At 44.9% G+C, this 15,666-nt stretch overlaps 2 protein-coding genes and 1 non-coding gene across 3 annotated transcripts; 1 reads left to right on the top strand and 2 right to left on the bottom strand.

Moving 5' to 3' along the window:
- Positions 1-2,124: 2,124 nt before the first annotated feature.
- LOC135631101 (probable E3 ubiquitin-protein ligase ATL45) lies at positions 2,125-2,867 on the top strand. Its single transcript, XM_065138511.1, has one exon. The coding sequence runs from the start codon at positions 2,211-2,213 to the stop codon at positions 2,733-2,735; it is 525 nt and encodes a 174-aa protein (XP_064994583.1). The 5' UTR covers positions 2,125-2,210; the 3' UTR covers positions 2,736-2,867.
- A 583-nt stretch (positions 2,868-3,450) lies between these two features.
- On the bottom strand, positions 3,451-3,522 carry TRNAT-CGU (transfer RNA threonine (anticodon CGU)). Its single transcript has one exon. It is a non-coding gene; the product is annotated as a tRNA-Thr (tRNA).
- A 694-nt stretch (positions 3,523-4,216) lies between these two features.
- LOC135630980 (HMG1/2-like protein) lies at positions 4,217-5,766 on the bottom strand. Its single transcript, XM_065138326.1, has 8 exons — positions 5,612-5,766; positions 5,454-5,511; positions 5,228-5,338; positions 5,052-5,109; positions 4,853-4,897; positions 4,681-4,761; positions 4,484-4,582; positions 4,217-4,389 (listed from the first exon to the last, which is right to left on the bottom strand). Exons 2-8 carry the CDS (start codon positions 5,501-5,503, stop codon positions 4,369-4,371), a joined length of 465 nt encoding a protein of 154 aa, XP_064994398.1. The 5' UTR covers positions 5,504-5,511; positions 5,612-5,766; the 3' UTR covers positions 4,217-4,368.
- Positions 5,767-15,666: the final 9,900 nt, after the last annotated feature.

The following is a 15,666-nucleotide window of genomic DNA, read 5'->3' as shown; positions in this document are numbered from 1 at the left end:
TTCCCTCGTCCCCATTCATTCACAAAGTGAACGCAAACACTGACTTTGAGCTGCTCCTCTGTCTCTATCTCTTTTCCGGCCCCTTTTATCCAAAGTTTGGGGCATGCGTTCGACTTAAAAGAGTCAATGAATCCCAGTGCTTCGTTTGAACTGTTGCTTGTGATAAGGCAGCTTCTCGGCCATCCTTGGTGATCCCATGAGCTACTCCACTTCTGTGAAGACCAATCGACTCCTCCTCCTCCGTCCAAACGTCGATATCGTGGGCTTGTAGTGTTTGGCTGGCGTACTTTCCATGTCACCAGCTCACAAGATATTTCCGCAGAAGTTGGCTCAAGTTAGGTACATGGAAAACTCGGAGGAATCTATGCACCCACCTATCACGCCAATCCAATTCCCTCATCCGAAGTATCCATTTCATAGCGGCCACACCTATCGCCACTCCCAGAATATACAGCATTCAAATCCATGTACCTTAAAAGAAACGCGTCCAAAAGCTCATTGAAAATATCTCGCAAGGGTGATAATGGACTTCACCAAATCATAGATAGGTATGATAAGCCACCTAAGCCAATATACATATATATACCATTTCCAGTGTCTTAATTAATGATGTTTTATCTATCATTTTGGCATGAAGCAAATTGATATCTGGAGTGTCACCATCTTAGCTAAAGCGATTAAGCTAATAGATGTCCACGACAAGGAGAAGCAACTTAAAACGTTGATACCACATAAATAGCAATATATTTACATGTATAGTATCTCATAATATCTTTTAGAAAAGATCTTTCACTTAAATCATGAGTAAGACAAATAAATGTTGACACGAAGAGTCGCTACGTCATCGAGCATGACATGATTGACGTGACAGCGTCGACATCGGATTTCTATTCCATTGTTTGAGAGTTCTGCGCCGCATTAATCCGTGAGGTTAGGCGATTTGCCTTACCATGCACTTTATGATCTTAGATTACCTGCAACCTTTTGGACTTCACGTAGGTATTCAATCCAAGCCTCTCCAGCACACTTCTTGCTTGCCTAAACGACGACAACATTGTTAGTGTCCGATATTTCTATGATTACCGAGTTATCACTGCCATCGTTTCTATGATTAGGGCAATTTTCAAATATATATATAATATATATTGATATTAATTAAAATAAAATATATTAAATTAGTATTAAATTATTAAAAAAATAATGCAAAATTAATGACACATTCATAACATTATAATTTCAGCTTAAATAGACCAAAATAATAAATAAAAAAATTAAATTCTAAGAGTTTAATTAAATGAACTTAGGTATTTTAATAGCTAAAAAAAGAAAAATTAATCAATTTGTATTTCATTACATATTTTCAGTGTTTCATGAAAAAAATTAATATTTTTTTTTAAATAACAAACCTCAGTTGCATTATTTTTAATAAAATTATATTATTTTTAAAGTTTTATTCGAAAACAATGTAACTCACATCCCACCTTTTCCAAAAATTCTCAAATTCACAGAAAAACTTGCAGATAACTTACAAAGGCTTAAATGTATTACTTTATTATTAAATCATTATATATTATTTATTTAGTCATTTAAGGTGAAAGTGTAAAATTATACATTTTTATTTTACCCAATTTATGGTAAATTTACCATAATTTTGGGAAAAAAAAACCTGACCTAAATTTTATTATAGAAGATTTTATGAGGTTCTAAGATCACAAAAAAAAATTTAAAGACCTGAGTTTAACTGTTTTTAAATGGGGTCATACTATTTTTGAATGGGGTAAACCCATTCAAAAGTCTTTTTTTTATATCATTAAACCTCACAAAACCTTTTATAATAATATTCAAGTGGTTTTTGTTCTAAAATTATGATAAATTCAGCTTAAATTGGATTAAAAAATATAAATAAAATTATATTTATCTTAATTATTTGAAAATTTATTATTTAGGCTTTGATAAGTTATTTGTAAGGTTTTCTGAAAACTTGAGAGTTTTTAGAAAAGGTGTAAAAGCAGAGCTAATGATTAAAATTAAAGATAATTTACCCTAATGATTAAGTACTAATTAGCCTCTCAACACAATAAAACTACAATGCCTCTCCCCTATAAAAGCAGATCTACCACACCCAAACTTCCAACTCCCCAAACTATTACTCCCTTTGCTTCCTTCATCTCTCTCTCCATCCTACTCTCTTAGTTGTGACTGTCGAGGCAATGCGTTCTCCAGCGAGGTTCCTCCAGTCCTCCGACCACGCGGAGCCGCCGAGCTCCCTGCTCATCGACTCCGACATCGTCGTCATCCTCGCCGCCCTCCTCTGCGGCCTCATCTCCGTCGTCGGCCTCGCCCTCGTCGCTCGCTGCGCCTGGCACCGCCGCTCTGCCTCCGCCCCGCCCAACAAGGGGCTGAAGAGGAAGGCCGTCCAAGCCCTGCCGACGCTCTCCTTCGACTCCTCCTCATCCAACACCGCCGCCTCCCCCGACGCTGCCAGCGGCGGCGTTAAGCTGGTCGACTGCGCCATCTGCCTCGCCGAGTTCGCCGACGGCGACGTGGTCCGCGTCCTGCCGCAGTGCGGCCACGGGTTCCACACCGGGTGCATCGACACGTGGCTCCGGTCCCATTCCTCCTGCCCCTCCTGCCGCCGAATCCTGGTGGTCACCGCTTCGCCGTCTCGGTGCCAGAGCTGCGGCGCCACCCACAAGGCGCCTTATGGTGGCGCCGAAAGCACGTTCTTAGCGTAGAACACAGCCCTAGTCACTGTTTGTTGTAATGTTTCTTAGAATTTAGGTTGGAAGAAGATTCGATTCGTTGTTGATGTTTCTGTATGTATATATTTCTCTTACAAATTGCAAATAGGAAGAAAATGGTGCACATGAGATGAGATCAAAATGGAATCAGATAGCTTGCAATGGGAGAAGAATCTTAGTCGCTTGGAGCTTGGCGATGAACTACCGTTCCTGGCTTTTGCTTTTCTCGGGAAAAGGTGGCAACTTGCTTTGCCAAGGACTTCTTTGGTGGTCCTTTCACATGTATCTTTGAATGGCGCGTGTCACTCCATTTTTCTTCTCCTTTCCTCTATATATATATATATATATATATATGGATTTGAAATTACAGTTGGTTTTATACACCTTGACAATGCGTATGGTAATAAAATTCACATATATTGACCTAAATTTCTTTTTTATAAAATTGATGCCGTATCTTTCCACTTATATTTCACTTACCTAATAGGAAGGGTTTGTCCGTCGCCTTCAAAATCAGCATTGATACGACCACTTTTAAGACCAACTTATTCTTTAACTATTGAGATTATTTTTTTATTATTCAATAATAAAACAAATGTAATTCAAATAAAAGAATCTGATTCATAATTAATAATATGTTTAAAAAGATCATTAATATATTTTTTTGTTAATGTAAATCTTATAATTTTCAACAAACTCGAACGAGTAAAGCTCCCGGCGAGGATCGAACTCGCGACCTTTCGCTTACGAAGCGAACGCACTACCACTATGCTACGGAAGCAGTTGACATTAGATTTATAAAATAAATTAATATATAATTATATTTTATTGCAAACATACAGCAAGACACATCCGTTGATCAATTATGACAAGACAGGTTCAACATCATCATGGGAGCATAATGAGTTGAAATAATTTGGGTACTCGAAGATAAATTCATATTGATGGAAGTGGTTCTATAGGAAATTTGGAAGCTCATCCTCTTTCTTTCTTCTCTACTTCTAAAAATAGAAACTGCTAAAAATTTGCCCTCCCCGATTGACTCACCATGGAAAAGCCTGGAGTTTTCGCCAGGCAATAATAAAGACGGATGGCAAGTACAATTAAGACAAGGATGTAAACTAGCATATTTTGAATGGTAGGCCTTCTAAGGCTTGCAACCCTAATTATGGGGAAAAGCTTTTCTTAGAGGCGTTATTTGGGCAATAATACAAGTGTTTGCCGCAACATTAACAAGCAAGCAAAAAGGCCTGCTTGTTCTATGCCGACCTTATCAGTGGGAATCATATAGCATCATTCTTGTACAGCTCACATTGGGTAATAATCCCATACGCAGTGCTCATCAAACACAAACCGAATAGAAAGTATCACCGACCAATTTCGTGCAATCGAATTCACCGCTCGGGAATCGCAGATGAAGCATCTCATAAGGGAACACAGAGAACAACCTCAACATGGGCAAGAACAAGATCAAGTGGCACTAAATTAGCTTGAATTAGACGAAAGTAAGTACACGTTAGTGACGAACAGCCAGGTCAGGACATGGCTTTGTCATTCACATAGAAGGTAGAACAAAGATGGGGAAAGAAGACAAAGATAACATAGCAAGACTTGCTTCCAGTTTTCCTCATTCATCGTCTTCCTCTTCCTGTTGTTCAAAACCGTACCAAAACCACAAGGATTAGCAAATTCTCCCATGGCAACTAAGAAATCTAAAAACTAATTTTCCGATCACTACAAACCTCCTCGCTTCCCTCTTCTTCCTCGTCGTCATCGTTCACCTCAGACTTGGACTTGTCGGACTCATCTTCATCCGCAGCAGCGTGACTTCCTCCCCCAGACTATTTGATCAGACAACAGAAAAGAAGCGAATTTACACAACTGATATCTGAAATGTTTAAAGCAATGGAGAAACAAAGAAACAGTTCGAGAGTAATACCTGATTCTTATTGTATGCAGCTATTTTCTTGGTGTACTCTGTCTTGAACTTGGCTGCCTTGGCCACATAAGGAGCCTTCTCCTGGAATCAAGCATGTATCTTTGTTTAGTTCAAAACTTTCAACAGGATCATCGAACCAATTAGGGAAAGGAAAATTGATGCAAATACTTACAGCTTCCGACAAGGATTTCCACTTGTCTCCACCGGCTTTACCCACCTAATTAGATCAAACTAGCTGCAATTATTTTGTTATACAAAAAAAGATGCAACTTTGAGCGATCAAACAAACTGCGATTTTTATCCTTTACAAAAAAAAAAAAGACAAAATTGAGAGCAGATGGATCCGCAGTAGAGAGGATGAGGAATCTTACCACAGAGACCGATTTGTTATTTGGATTCTTTTCCTTGAATGACTTCCTGAATTCTTCCCTGTCAATCCAAACAGGCGAAGTTACATAAGCCGATAAATCAAGGGAAAAAAAAATACAGATCTAGAATCAGCATAAGGACACGAAAGAAGGAGCAAGCAACCGAGCAGAGATCTCACATGAAGACGAAGAAGGCGCTGGGAGGCCTCTTGGGCTTGTTCGGATCCTTGTCCGCCTTTGTCTTCCTCGGCTTCTTACTCGCCCTCTCCGGTCCCTTCTTCACCGACAGCCTTGAAAAATTACCCCCAAAAAAAGGGAAAATAAACCACCATCAGATCCCAAGCCCTAACTATCAAAATACCGATCGATCAACCAAGCAAACAAAAAAGAAGAGCAGATCCTCACTTGGTGTCGGCCTTCTTGGGGGCATCGACCTTCGATTTTCCCCGTTTCATGGCGAGATCTGCAGCAAAAAAACGTCAGATCCGGCGGAAAACGCCCAAAAAAATCCCAAAAAATCGATCAAAAAGCAGAATAATAGAACGAAATGGGGAAAATTTTACCTTGAAATTGGGCTTCTTCGCTGGGGGCAGCGCAAAGGAGGAGAAGCGGTCAGGTCATGGGAGGAAGAGGAAGGCGAGGGGGGAGGGATAAGAAGGGCGGAGAGTGGTGGGGGTATGAAGAGCCGTGGAAGAAGAGAAATTAGAATCCAACGGCTCGAGATGGTCGTCGAAACGAGGGCAGAAGGGAGGCTGGGAGCGGGGCTTTTGTTATTCAACACGTCAGCAATCCGAGTGATCGCTTCCCATTGGCTCCCATGATGCTTTACCTCGCTCTCTCCTGAGGATCGAGTACATCGCACAGAATTCCGGACCGCAAACTAAACCCAATCACAGATAACAACCAGCGGGGCCAGTATTTATAAATATGGGCCCCAAATTGCTAAAGCCTAAAAATTGGTCGAGCTCACGTGTGTTCTTCTGTTTGCTGTCTTTCTACTTTTTTTCGTTTTCTGTGGGTGCTTTCGTGCCCGTTGTTAGCCGCACCAATAGCGTTGAGAAGGATGAGTTGGTGGGGGCCAGCCGACGCGCCTGAGAGAACCTACCGTTGGATTCGCATCAACGCGGTTAGTACAGAGAGATGGGCATCTTCGACCACAGGATTATTGATCACGTGCAAGGAAATTGCTGAGTCAGAAGAGATAGATATCGGCATACCAAAGGTGCTTTTGTACTATGCATAGAATACACAGAACTTTACCCGTTTTATAACTAGCTATATCGTTGTGGGTCCCAGTGAAAAAGCCCGAACGGAAGGCAGGTGACGGAGACGAGCATCAGGGAAACACGTAAGAAAGTAAAGCTCTTCATCCCCCGACTTTAATTGGCGTTGTTCAGGGCGACCCAACGTCGGCTGGCGGGGACCACCAACCGAGAGGTGGATGGTGGAGACTCGCGTGAAGTTGTTCCGTTGACGCAGCATATCGCATATATATTAAATCAAAGATTCTTTAAGATCATCACATTGCCTACGGATGCCACCATAATAATAAGAATAATAATAATAGATTATATTTGAGATATTTTTTAATAAAAATAAAAATAAAAATTATTATTATTATTATTATTATTTTCGATTATTTTCTTCTTCTTCTTCAATCCATTATTTCGGTTGTCTTCTTAGCGATAATTTATCTAAGATAAACAATTAATAAATTTGGATTTAAGTGTCATACGATTTGATTCTCGATGACGATAAAATATTCAATTCGTCTCAAATAGTTGAGACCTTAAGATTATCGTTGTACAATCGATGCTTATCGACCCAACTCTTTCTTATAATTCATGGAAAAGATCAATCAGTTACATCATATAATCAAATAAAAAAAAAGGATCATATCATCATAACCATGTATACTGAGAACAATGACAGCATCTCTCATGCACTTTCATATTCCATGATATTTCTTTCAAAAGGTAACTTTTAGGTTCTTGTCGCGTAGCCTAAACAAAATTGTAAGAGAATATTCTTCCTCCGCTAAACTTTATTTACTTTTGTGATGACTTTTGTCCTCTTATTCTTTTCGGAAACCTAATTTTAATACACATAAAGTGGTGGTGTTTGTCAAATTGCTATAGTTTTTATATTCGAAAGGACATTGCCAACGATGCCAAAAGTCTGGTACTATTAGCAAGTTCTGTGCTGCTGCAAGGAATATACATATGTATATGTATATATATATATATATATATATATATATAGGAAATATTTTACCTACATATAGTTGGTGATATTTAATTAAAACTCCAATAAAAAGAAAAAGAGGCTTTGGCGTTGTTCATTGTCATCTAATTACTTATATTTAAAGTTGTTTAGCACATTTAGATACAAAAGCAAAGGCATACATTTGTTGATCTTTATCTTCACAGGTGCTACAAAAATTATGGGAAAAGGTATGTGATGATAATTTTTTCAAGAAAAACTATAAATTGAGAATATATTAAAAATTTATACATAGTAAGTAACATAGATAAGATTCAACCCAGGATCTTATACCTCAATTTATAACTTGGTTCTTAAAATGCTTTCTCCGGAAAACCAAAAATATCATTTTAAAGGACATAATTTTAATTTTAATCTTTTTATTATAGTAAATTATTATAAGGTAAAAATAATATTAGTAAATTTGAGTAACGATAGCAGTACGTGAACTACTATTATGGTTTTCATTCATAAGGATAAAAGTATTTATTGCTATAGTTGAATAACCATAGTGATACATCAATTAACAATTAAAGAAAAAGAAATATATGACTGTGGTTGCATTATCATAACATGTAGACCTTTATGTACCGGTGCAAAACTCATAGTTATATCTATTCACGATGACATCTATTTTTATGATTCCGAATATATGATCTTGCAACGGTTGGAACTCAAGGAATATATCGGTAAGAACTATGGATAAAAATATATTTTGTTGTAGTGCGTGCATAGATAAAAATACATAAGTTAAATGGCACATAATAAAAGTTAGATCTACGAGTCTCATAAGATGATTTTTCTTTTTTTGTTTGCTAAAAGAAACTAAAGCTTATTTGAAGGTAATTTTCTTGAATTTTGACAAGTTTTTTTTATGATTTTTCTATTTGGCCCACACAGCATTAGCATTTATAATCATATCTTTTTTTTTTATAAGCATGAATGATTAAAAGGTGAATGATTGATGGTTTAATCTAAATCTAATTTGTCTCTTGCGATAAATATAATATTTTGTATACAACCATGAAAAAATTGCAAACGAATGTTGGATAGTCACGAATCATATAAATCCTCAAATAGATAGCTTGTGCTCGCTTTCTCCGGTAAAAGGTCTCTCGTGAGATCGCCAAGGGAAGAGCAACACAGTTTCATTTCTTCCTAATCACATTCGTCGATGATTTAGGAATCTTTCCCAATTAGCATGGATATCAGAATCACATCAAGCCCTATATTAGAAAATAGTTGGTAATGATAGTGATAAAATCATAAATTCTAATTATTTGACATCGATTATGTTTGATGAACTGATGGGCCGTGGATGAGTCAGCATCGGGAGTCTTCGGTCGGGTGGGCTAGTTGCCGAGGTCGGTCGTGCCCTCCGGACGGGGTGCTGGTGTCGGAATGTTGAAAGCGCCTCTTTCGAACGGGATAGTCTCGCCTTGGGGAGATCCGCTTTCTTGCACATAAGGCTCCCGTCGGGTGTTTTCTGACCGTGGCCCCTCCGACAAGCAAGTCAGTGGTGGGTTGATCTCTCTCTCTCTCTCTCTCTCTTTTGCCTCCTCCTTAGGCCAGATGCCGACCATGGATTTTTATACTACTGTACGAGGGTCGGTCGTATGCGGGTTTGGCATGGTGACCAATCCTCGAGAGGTGAGATGGTACCTTTGTGCGGCCACCGTCCTGGAGTGCACAGAACGGTGCTATGCAGCACCGTCCCGAGCTTTCCGGGATGGGACGTATCGAGCAACGCCTTAGTACAGATTCTGGCTCGGCGCATGGGGGTTCTCCTCTTGCTGACTTGGTTGTAGCATGGCATGGCGTCGGTGGTGACATGGTTGATGATGTGGTGATGACGTGGCTAGGACCCAGTTCAGGGGTGGTGCCCTATGCTTTGGGAAGGATTTGCAGCGTCGATCGGGCGGCTAGGCCCATGTAGGATGATGTTGGCGAGTCGCTGGCTAGGAGACTGAGCTGTGTGAGCCGGGAGGAGATGACTTGTTGGCCGAGTAATTGATCTCGGGCTTAGGTTTGTGACTGGCGAGTCACAAGTCGGAGGACTGATCTGGCCCTACTCGGATAAAGACTGGCTAGTCACACTCGGGCTCAGGCTGGACTGGCGAGTTGCAAGTCAAAGGATCGATCTGGCGCGACTCGGATAGAGAATAGCTAGTCGTAAATCGGGAACCGATCTGGCGCGACTAGGATGAAGACTGGGCCCATGGGCCGAGGGTCAGCACCTAGGCTCAGGCTGGACTAGCGATCGTAAGTCGGAGGACTGATCTGGCGTGACTTGGATAAAGACTAGCTAGTCGCAAGTCGGGAACCGATCTGGCGCGACTAGGATGAAGACTGGGCCTGTGGGCAGAGGGTCTGCACTCGGGCTCAGGCTGGACTGGCAAGTCGTAAGTCGGAGGACCAATTTGGCGCGACTAGGATAAAGACTGACTAGTCGCAAGTCGGGAACTGATCTGGTGCGACTAGGATAAAGACTGGGCCCGTGGGCCGAGGGTCCGCACCCGGGCTCAGGCTAGACTAGCAAGTCGCAAGTCGGAGGACCGATCTGGCGCGACTCGGATAAGAACTGGCTAGTCGCAAGACAAGAATCGATCTGGCACAACTAGGATAAAGACTGGGCCCGTGGACCGAGGGTCCGCACCTTGGCTTAGGTTGGATTGGCGAGTCGCAAGTCGGAGGACCGATATGGCGTGACTCGGATAAGGACTGGCTAGTCGCAAGTTGAGAATCGATCTAGCATGACTAGAATGAAGACTGGGCTCGTGGCCCGAGGGTCCGCACCCGGGCTTAGGCTAGACTGACAAGTTCGTAAGTCGGAGGACCGATCTGGTGCGACTCGGATAAAGACTAGTGGGTCGCAAGTCGGGAACCGATCTGGCATGACTAGGATGAAGACTAGGGGGCGTCGTTGGGCGATGCGCTGGGGTTTGCCCGGGTGCCACCGCGCAACGTGGCGTGCCTGGTGGAGCGGCGCAGAGCCTGTCGGGAAACTTCTTGTTACGAATGGCTTCTAGCGGGAGATTTCGGGTGACGAGGCGCCTCTAGCGGGGGCTCCGAGACAGGCAAATCTGGAGAATCCAAGGAGTTATGATGGTTTTAAAAGCTATGACCATCTCTCTCCTTGGGAAGCCCAATCATCGTCTCGCGGCGGAGTAGCCTGCTCTTTATAAGCTTCTACCAAAGCCATTGCCATCACTTTTGCTTAGTCCTTCATCCTGCACCCCAGCTTCTTCCTTCCAACCTTGAGGTCGGGATGTCTCCGACTTCATCTTCGTCTTCTTCTCCCTTGTCTTCTTCCTCGTCTTCTTCTTCTGGGGGCCTGCGAGCTGAAGTCGTCAGTGTGTCCTTGGGTGGCGCATCGTTGGAGGCCGCAGAGAGCCCTGCTGCGCTTGAAACTCTCAAGTTGTGGCATGATGTAGACTCGGTGGTGACTGAGGACTTTTTGAGGGTACTTCGGGATTGCTATTCACGCCCCTTGGCCTGGTCAACGATCGTATAACCAGTTTCTTGACGGGTTCAGGCTGATCGTGGGGGCCCTCGAGGCGAGACTACGGTTCCCGCTGCATCCTGTTATAAGGGAGTGTCTCCGTAAGTGGGGCATTTTGCCATCCTAGATGGCGCCGAACTCTTGGCGCTATTTGGTGGCTTTTATTGGGGAGTGTCAGGGGGCCAAGATCGAGCCGACAAGGATCCTCTTCCTGGCCTACTTCCGTCTGTGTAATGGATGAGGCGGGTATTACCTAACCACACGCAGCGGTTTTAAGATCAGTAGAGCTCCTTCCAACAACAAAGGTTGGAAGAGCTGCTTTTTTTTCGTCAGTTGTAATCGGGGTTAGGGTTTTAGTATTGGATGGACTTCCCGAACCATCAACAACACCCCCCCGTTGCTTTTGTCGGAGAAACAGCGGATGTGAATCGGTTGAGAGGCATCTTGTCCTCTTTTCAGGCAATCAGGGAGATGACCGAGGAGTGGTTGGTCAAAGCGGGACTGAGCCCAGCCACTGGGGGTATGGTCATTCGTATATTATGGATCCTCCGCTCAACCCGCGCTAGTTGACCGACCGAGCTTTTCCTTGTAGAGATGGTGGATCTTCATTTTATGAATAGGACATCTCACACCAAGGCCGTCGCGCCACCGTCTCGGGGTGGCGAGGGTTCTAGAGCTGGGGGTGCCTCAAAGAAGGGCACACCAAGGAGGGCGTCGGGGTCCCTGGAGGCGAGTCACCCTTAGAAGAAGGCAAAGACCATGGTCTGGAAGACCTCCGCGAGCTTGGCTGCTCGTGAGAGTGTTGTCCCGGGGTCGTCCGGAGCTGCTCTCTAAGGCGAGGGCTCGAGGACCACGAAGGGGAAGGGGGTGGCGGGATCGTCCAGCGATGACCCTTCGAAGAGGGCACCGGGGCGCCCGAAGTCGATGCGGGACCTGTGTCGCGTCCACGCTTAGGCCGAAGGCGAGCGGTACTAGGCCTTGAGTATGGCCGATCTTCCTGTAGTGGAGCCGGGGACTCCCTACGCCTCTCGATGGGCGACTCTCACGGTCGATAGTTGAATTTGGGCTAATGGGTCGGCTGCCCAGGAGTTCATCCGGGGGGCGCTTCACCCGACCATGGCCAAGGAGCTTTATTGCTCTTCCTCGGAGGCATTGGCGGATCGGGCGGCCAAGTCGTTGTTCTAGGTAAGTAGTGGTACTCTTTCCTTCTTTGATTCTTCCTTCTTTGCATGGGTCCTAACGTCAATTTTGGTGCAGGGCCAACACTACACCATGGCGCTGATCGACCAGGTCCTCAACGTCGGGTGGGTGATCGAGCGTCAGTCGGACGTCTATGCCTCTCTTCGCTTCGAGAACTTGGAGCTAAGGACCGGATTTGGCCCGGAGGCCATGGCTGCAGTCAAACAGCGCACCTCGGCTCTGGACGAAGAGGTGAAGCGCTTGGAGGCTGAGCTGGAGGAAAGTCGATCCCACATCCGGATGCTGGATGATGAATTGCTAACCCTTCCAATGACGTCGAGTTTGCCAGGTCTTCGGCTTGGGCTGCCGAAGAGGTCCTGAAGGAGGAGCGGCTGGCGCTACCCGAGAAGATCAAGGGGGCGATTGCTGAGTACAAGTCATCCGCTGGGTATGAGCGCGGCCCGGTGAGGTCGAGGCGGGTGACATACAAGTTTGGGTATCAAGTGGCTTACGCTCGTTTCCGAGCAAGGTACCCGAACCTAGAACTGGAGTTGGACCTATTCGCCGACCAGTTGGAAGATCAAAATGTCAACATGCCGACGAGCATCCCCTTTGATAATGGGCCCAAGACTCCTCCAAATTAAGGACTATATTCATCTTTTCTTTTGCTTTGGTCGAGTTGAATTTTGAAATTGTATCGTCCGACCACAACGTGTATTTCTTTTCTATCAATGAAAAAAAAAAAACTCTTGTTTTGAAATTCTGACTTGTCTTTTCCGATTATGGATATGCATGCTTCTTAATAATACATGTCTTTTCAGCACTTTGACCTATGTTCTTTATGGGTAGAACTTCTTTAAATTTGTCACATTTCAGGTCCTTGGCAGAGGGTTTCCTTCCATAGTCTCGAGTCGGTAGGTCCCTTCTCGGACCACGTCATAGACCCGATAGGGGCCTTCCCAGTTGGGCTTGAGCTTTCCTCTTGCTCAGGTCAGGTTGCTCACCTCCGCCTTTCGAAGGATAAGGTCCCTGACCTTGATCGGTCGTGGATGAACTTTGCGGTTGTACATTCGAGCCGTAGCCTTTTTATATGCCAAGGTATGTAGGTGTGCCTTGGCTCTTCTTTCTTCAAGGAGATCTAGGTTTGCTCGTAGGGCCTCCTCAGAGTCTTCTTGTTTGTAGTCGGAGGTGCACAGAACACCATCTCAAGTGGGAGGACTGCTTCGGTCCTTAACGTCGGGCTGAACGGAGACTCCCCTGAGGTGGTTTTGGGAGTCGTTCGCATTGCCCATAGGACACTGGGAAGCTCATCCACCCAGGCTCCATGCGCGCCCGAGACCCTTTTCTTGAGGCCCTCTAGAATTATCTTATTCATTACTTTGGTCTGGCCATTAGTTTAGGGGTGTTAGACCAAGCTGAACTTCAATTGTATCCTGTATGACTGGCAATAAGCCTTGAACTTAGCATTGTTGAATTGAGCTCCGTTGTCGGTGACGATAGCCCTCGAGATCCCGATTCGGGTAATAATGTTCTTCCACGTGAAGTCTTGAACTTGTTTCTCGGTGATGGAGGCTAAGGGTTCGACTTCAACCCACTTCGTGCAGTAGTTGACCCCGACTATAAGAAAGCATCGTTGTCCCGACGCTGGAGGAAAGGGTCCGAGGAGATCAAGCCTCCATTGGGCAAAGGGTTAGGCTGCCTCCATTGGGGTAAGAGTAACTGCTGGCTGGTGTTGCAGCCGGGCGTGCCTTTGACATTGTTAGCATCGCTGCACGTATGATATGGCGTCCTGGCGCATGGTCAGCCAGTAGTACCCCTGTTTGAGAGTCTTGAAAGCCAAAGTTCGTCCCCCGATGTGTTCCCCACAAATCCCTCGTGGAGTTCGGCGAGGGTTGTTTCAGCTTCTGACGACGCGAGACAACACAAGAGGGGTTGAGAGAAAGCCCTGCGGTATAGCTATCCACCGAACACACAGTACCAGCCATGGGTTCGCCTCAGTCGTTGTGCAACTGTTAGGTCATCAGGCTTTATCCCATCCTTCTTGAAGCGAAGGATCTCTTCCATCTAGTTCAACGAGTCATTCGTTTCGGCGACTGCATGCATCAGTATTGTTGGTGTTGTTACGAATTCAGTTGCTGGGGTTGCCGCCAGGCTATGAGCAGAGGCCAATCTGGCTAACGCATCGGCCCGCATGTTTTGTGCCCGAGGCACTCTAGTGACCGAGAGGTAGTTGAAGCGAGGGGCGAACTGTTTCGCTTCTATCAGGTATAACGCTATTGTTGGGTCCCGAGCTTCGTAGCTCCCGTTGACGTGTCCTGTCACCAACTGGAAGTCGCTATAGACTTCGAGGTTGCTCACATGAATCTCCAGAGCGAGGTGCAGGCCATGAAGTAGTGCCTCGTACTCGGCCTCGTTGTTGGTGGCCCAGAATTATAATCGGAGACATCTCTCGTAGGTTTCTTTGGACGGGCCCTTGAGGATAAGTCCGACCCCGACTGCTTTGGCAGTGGCCGAGCCGTCCACATGCAGGGTCCATATGCTCTCATTGTTTTCCTTTCCAATAGTATGATCTTCAGGAGTTAGCTCAGAGATGAAGTCAGCCAGTACATGAGCTTTGATGGCGATTTTGGGGGAGTACTGAATGTCGAATTCGTTGAGCTCGACCGACCATCGCAGTAGTCGACCCACTGTGTCGAATTTGGAAAGGATTTGTCGCAATGGTTGGTTGGTAATCACTTTGATTGTGTGAGCTTGGAAATATGGTTGCAGCTTTCAGGTCATCTTCATCAGTGCGAGGGTCGGCTTCTCGATTGGGGAATACCGCACCTTGGGCCCGATGAGGACATGGCTGTCAACGTCCCGGTGAGACATTGCACCTCCTTGATCAAGTAGGGTGGATGCATCTCGGTTATGGCTCGAACCTTTTCTGGGTTGGCATCTATCCCACTATGGTGGATGACGAAACCGAGGAATTTTCCCGAGCTAACCTTGAAGACGCACTTCGCAGGATTTAGGCGCATGTTGAACCGCCTAAGCGTTTGGAATGTCTCCGCTAGGTCGGCCAGGTGCGTGCTTGCAGTCTTGCGCTCTTTACGATCATGTCGTCCACATATACTTTCATGTTCCTCCCGAGCTGTTGTTTAAACAACTTGTCGATCATTCTCTGATAGGTCGCCCTAGTGTTCTTTAGCCCAAAAGGCATTACTTTGTAGTAATACACTTTATCGATAATGAGGCAGTGTTCTCTTGATCTTATGGTGCCAACCGGATTTGGTTGTAGCTTGAGAATGCGTCCATAAACGTAAGGAGTTTGTAGCCTACATTGGCGTCGACCAGTTGGCCTATCCTAGGAAGTGGATAACAGTCTTTGGAGCATGCCCGGTTGAGATCGGTGTAATCAACGCATATCCTCCAGCTTCCATTGAGTTTCTTAACGAGGACTACATTCGATAGCCACCGAGGGTATTTCACCTCAGTAATAAATCCTGCTTCTTTAAGGAGGTCGACCTCGTCGCTGATCGCCTTCTGCCGGTCGGGAGCGAACTTCCTCGGCCTTTGCTTCACCGGCCTAACCTCGGGGTCGTTGAGCTGGTGCTGGGTCACCTCTAGGTTGATCCTGGGCATCTCATTGGGGGACCATGCAAACACATCGGCATTTTCCCTTAGGAAGTCGAT

Source organism: Musa acuminata, chromosome BXJ3-2 (assembly GCF_036884655.1).
Source record: "Musa acuminata AAA Group cultivar baxijiao chromosome BXJ3-2, Cavendish_Baxijiao_AAA, whole genome shotgun sequence".
Taxonomy (NCBI): Eukaryota; Viridiplantae; Streptophyta; class Magnoliopsida; order Zingiberales; family Musaceae; genus Musa; species Musa acuminata.
The sequence above is the reverse complement of the archived record's forward strand: the minus strand, read 5'-3'. Positions and strand labels throughout refer to the sequence as shown.

Excerpts from the sequence above, each read along its gene's own strand:
- LOC135631101 (XM_065138511.1), top strand. The coding sequence starts at position 2,211 with ATGCGTTCTCCAGCGAGGTTCCTCCAGTCCTCCGACCACGCGGAGCCG.
- LOC135630980 (XM_065138326.1), bottom strand. The coding sequence starts at position 5,503 with ATGAAACGGGGAAAATCGAAGGTCGATGCCCCCAAGAAGGCCGACACC. Across the intron at positions 5,339-5,453 it reads CCCAAGAAGGCCGACACCAA|GCTGTCGGTGAAGAAGGGAC; the intron begins GTGAGGATCTGC and ends TAATTTTTCAAG. Across the intron at positions 4,762-4,852 it reads GGAAATCCTTGTCGGAAGCT|GAGAAGGCTCCTTATGTGGC; the intron begins GTAAGTATTTGC and ends GCTTGATTCCAG.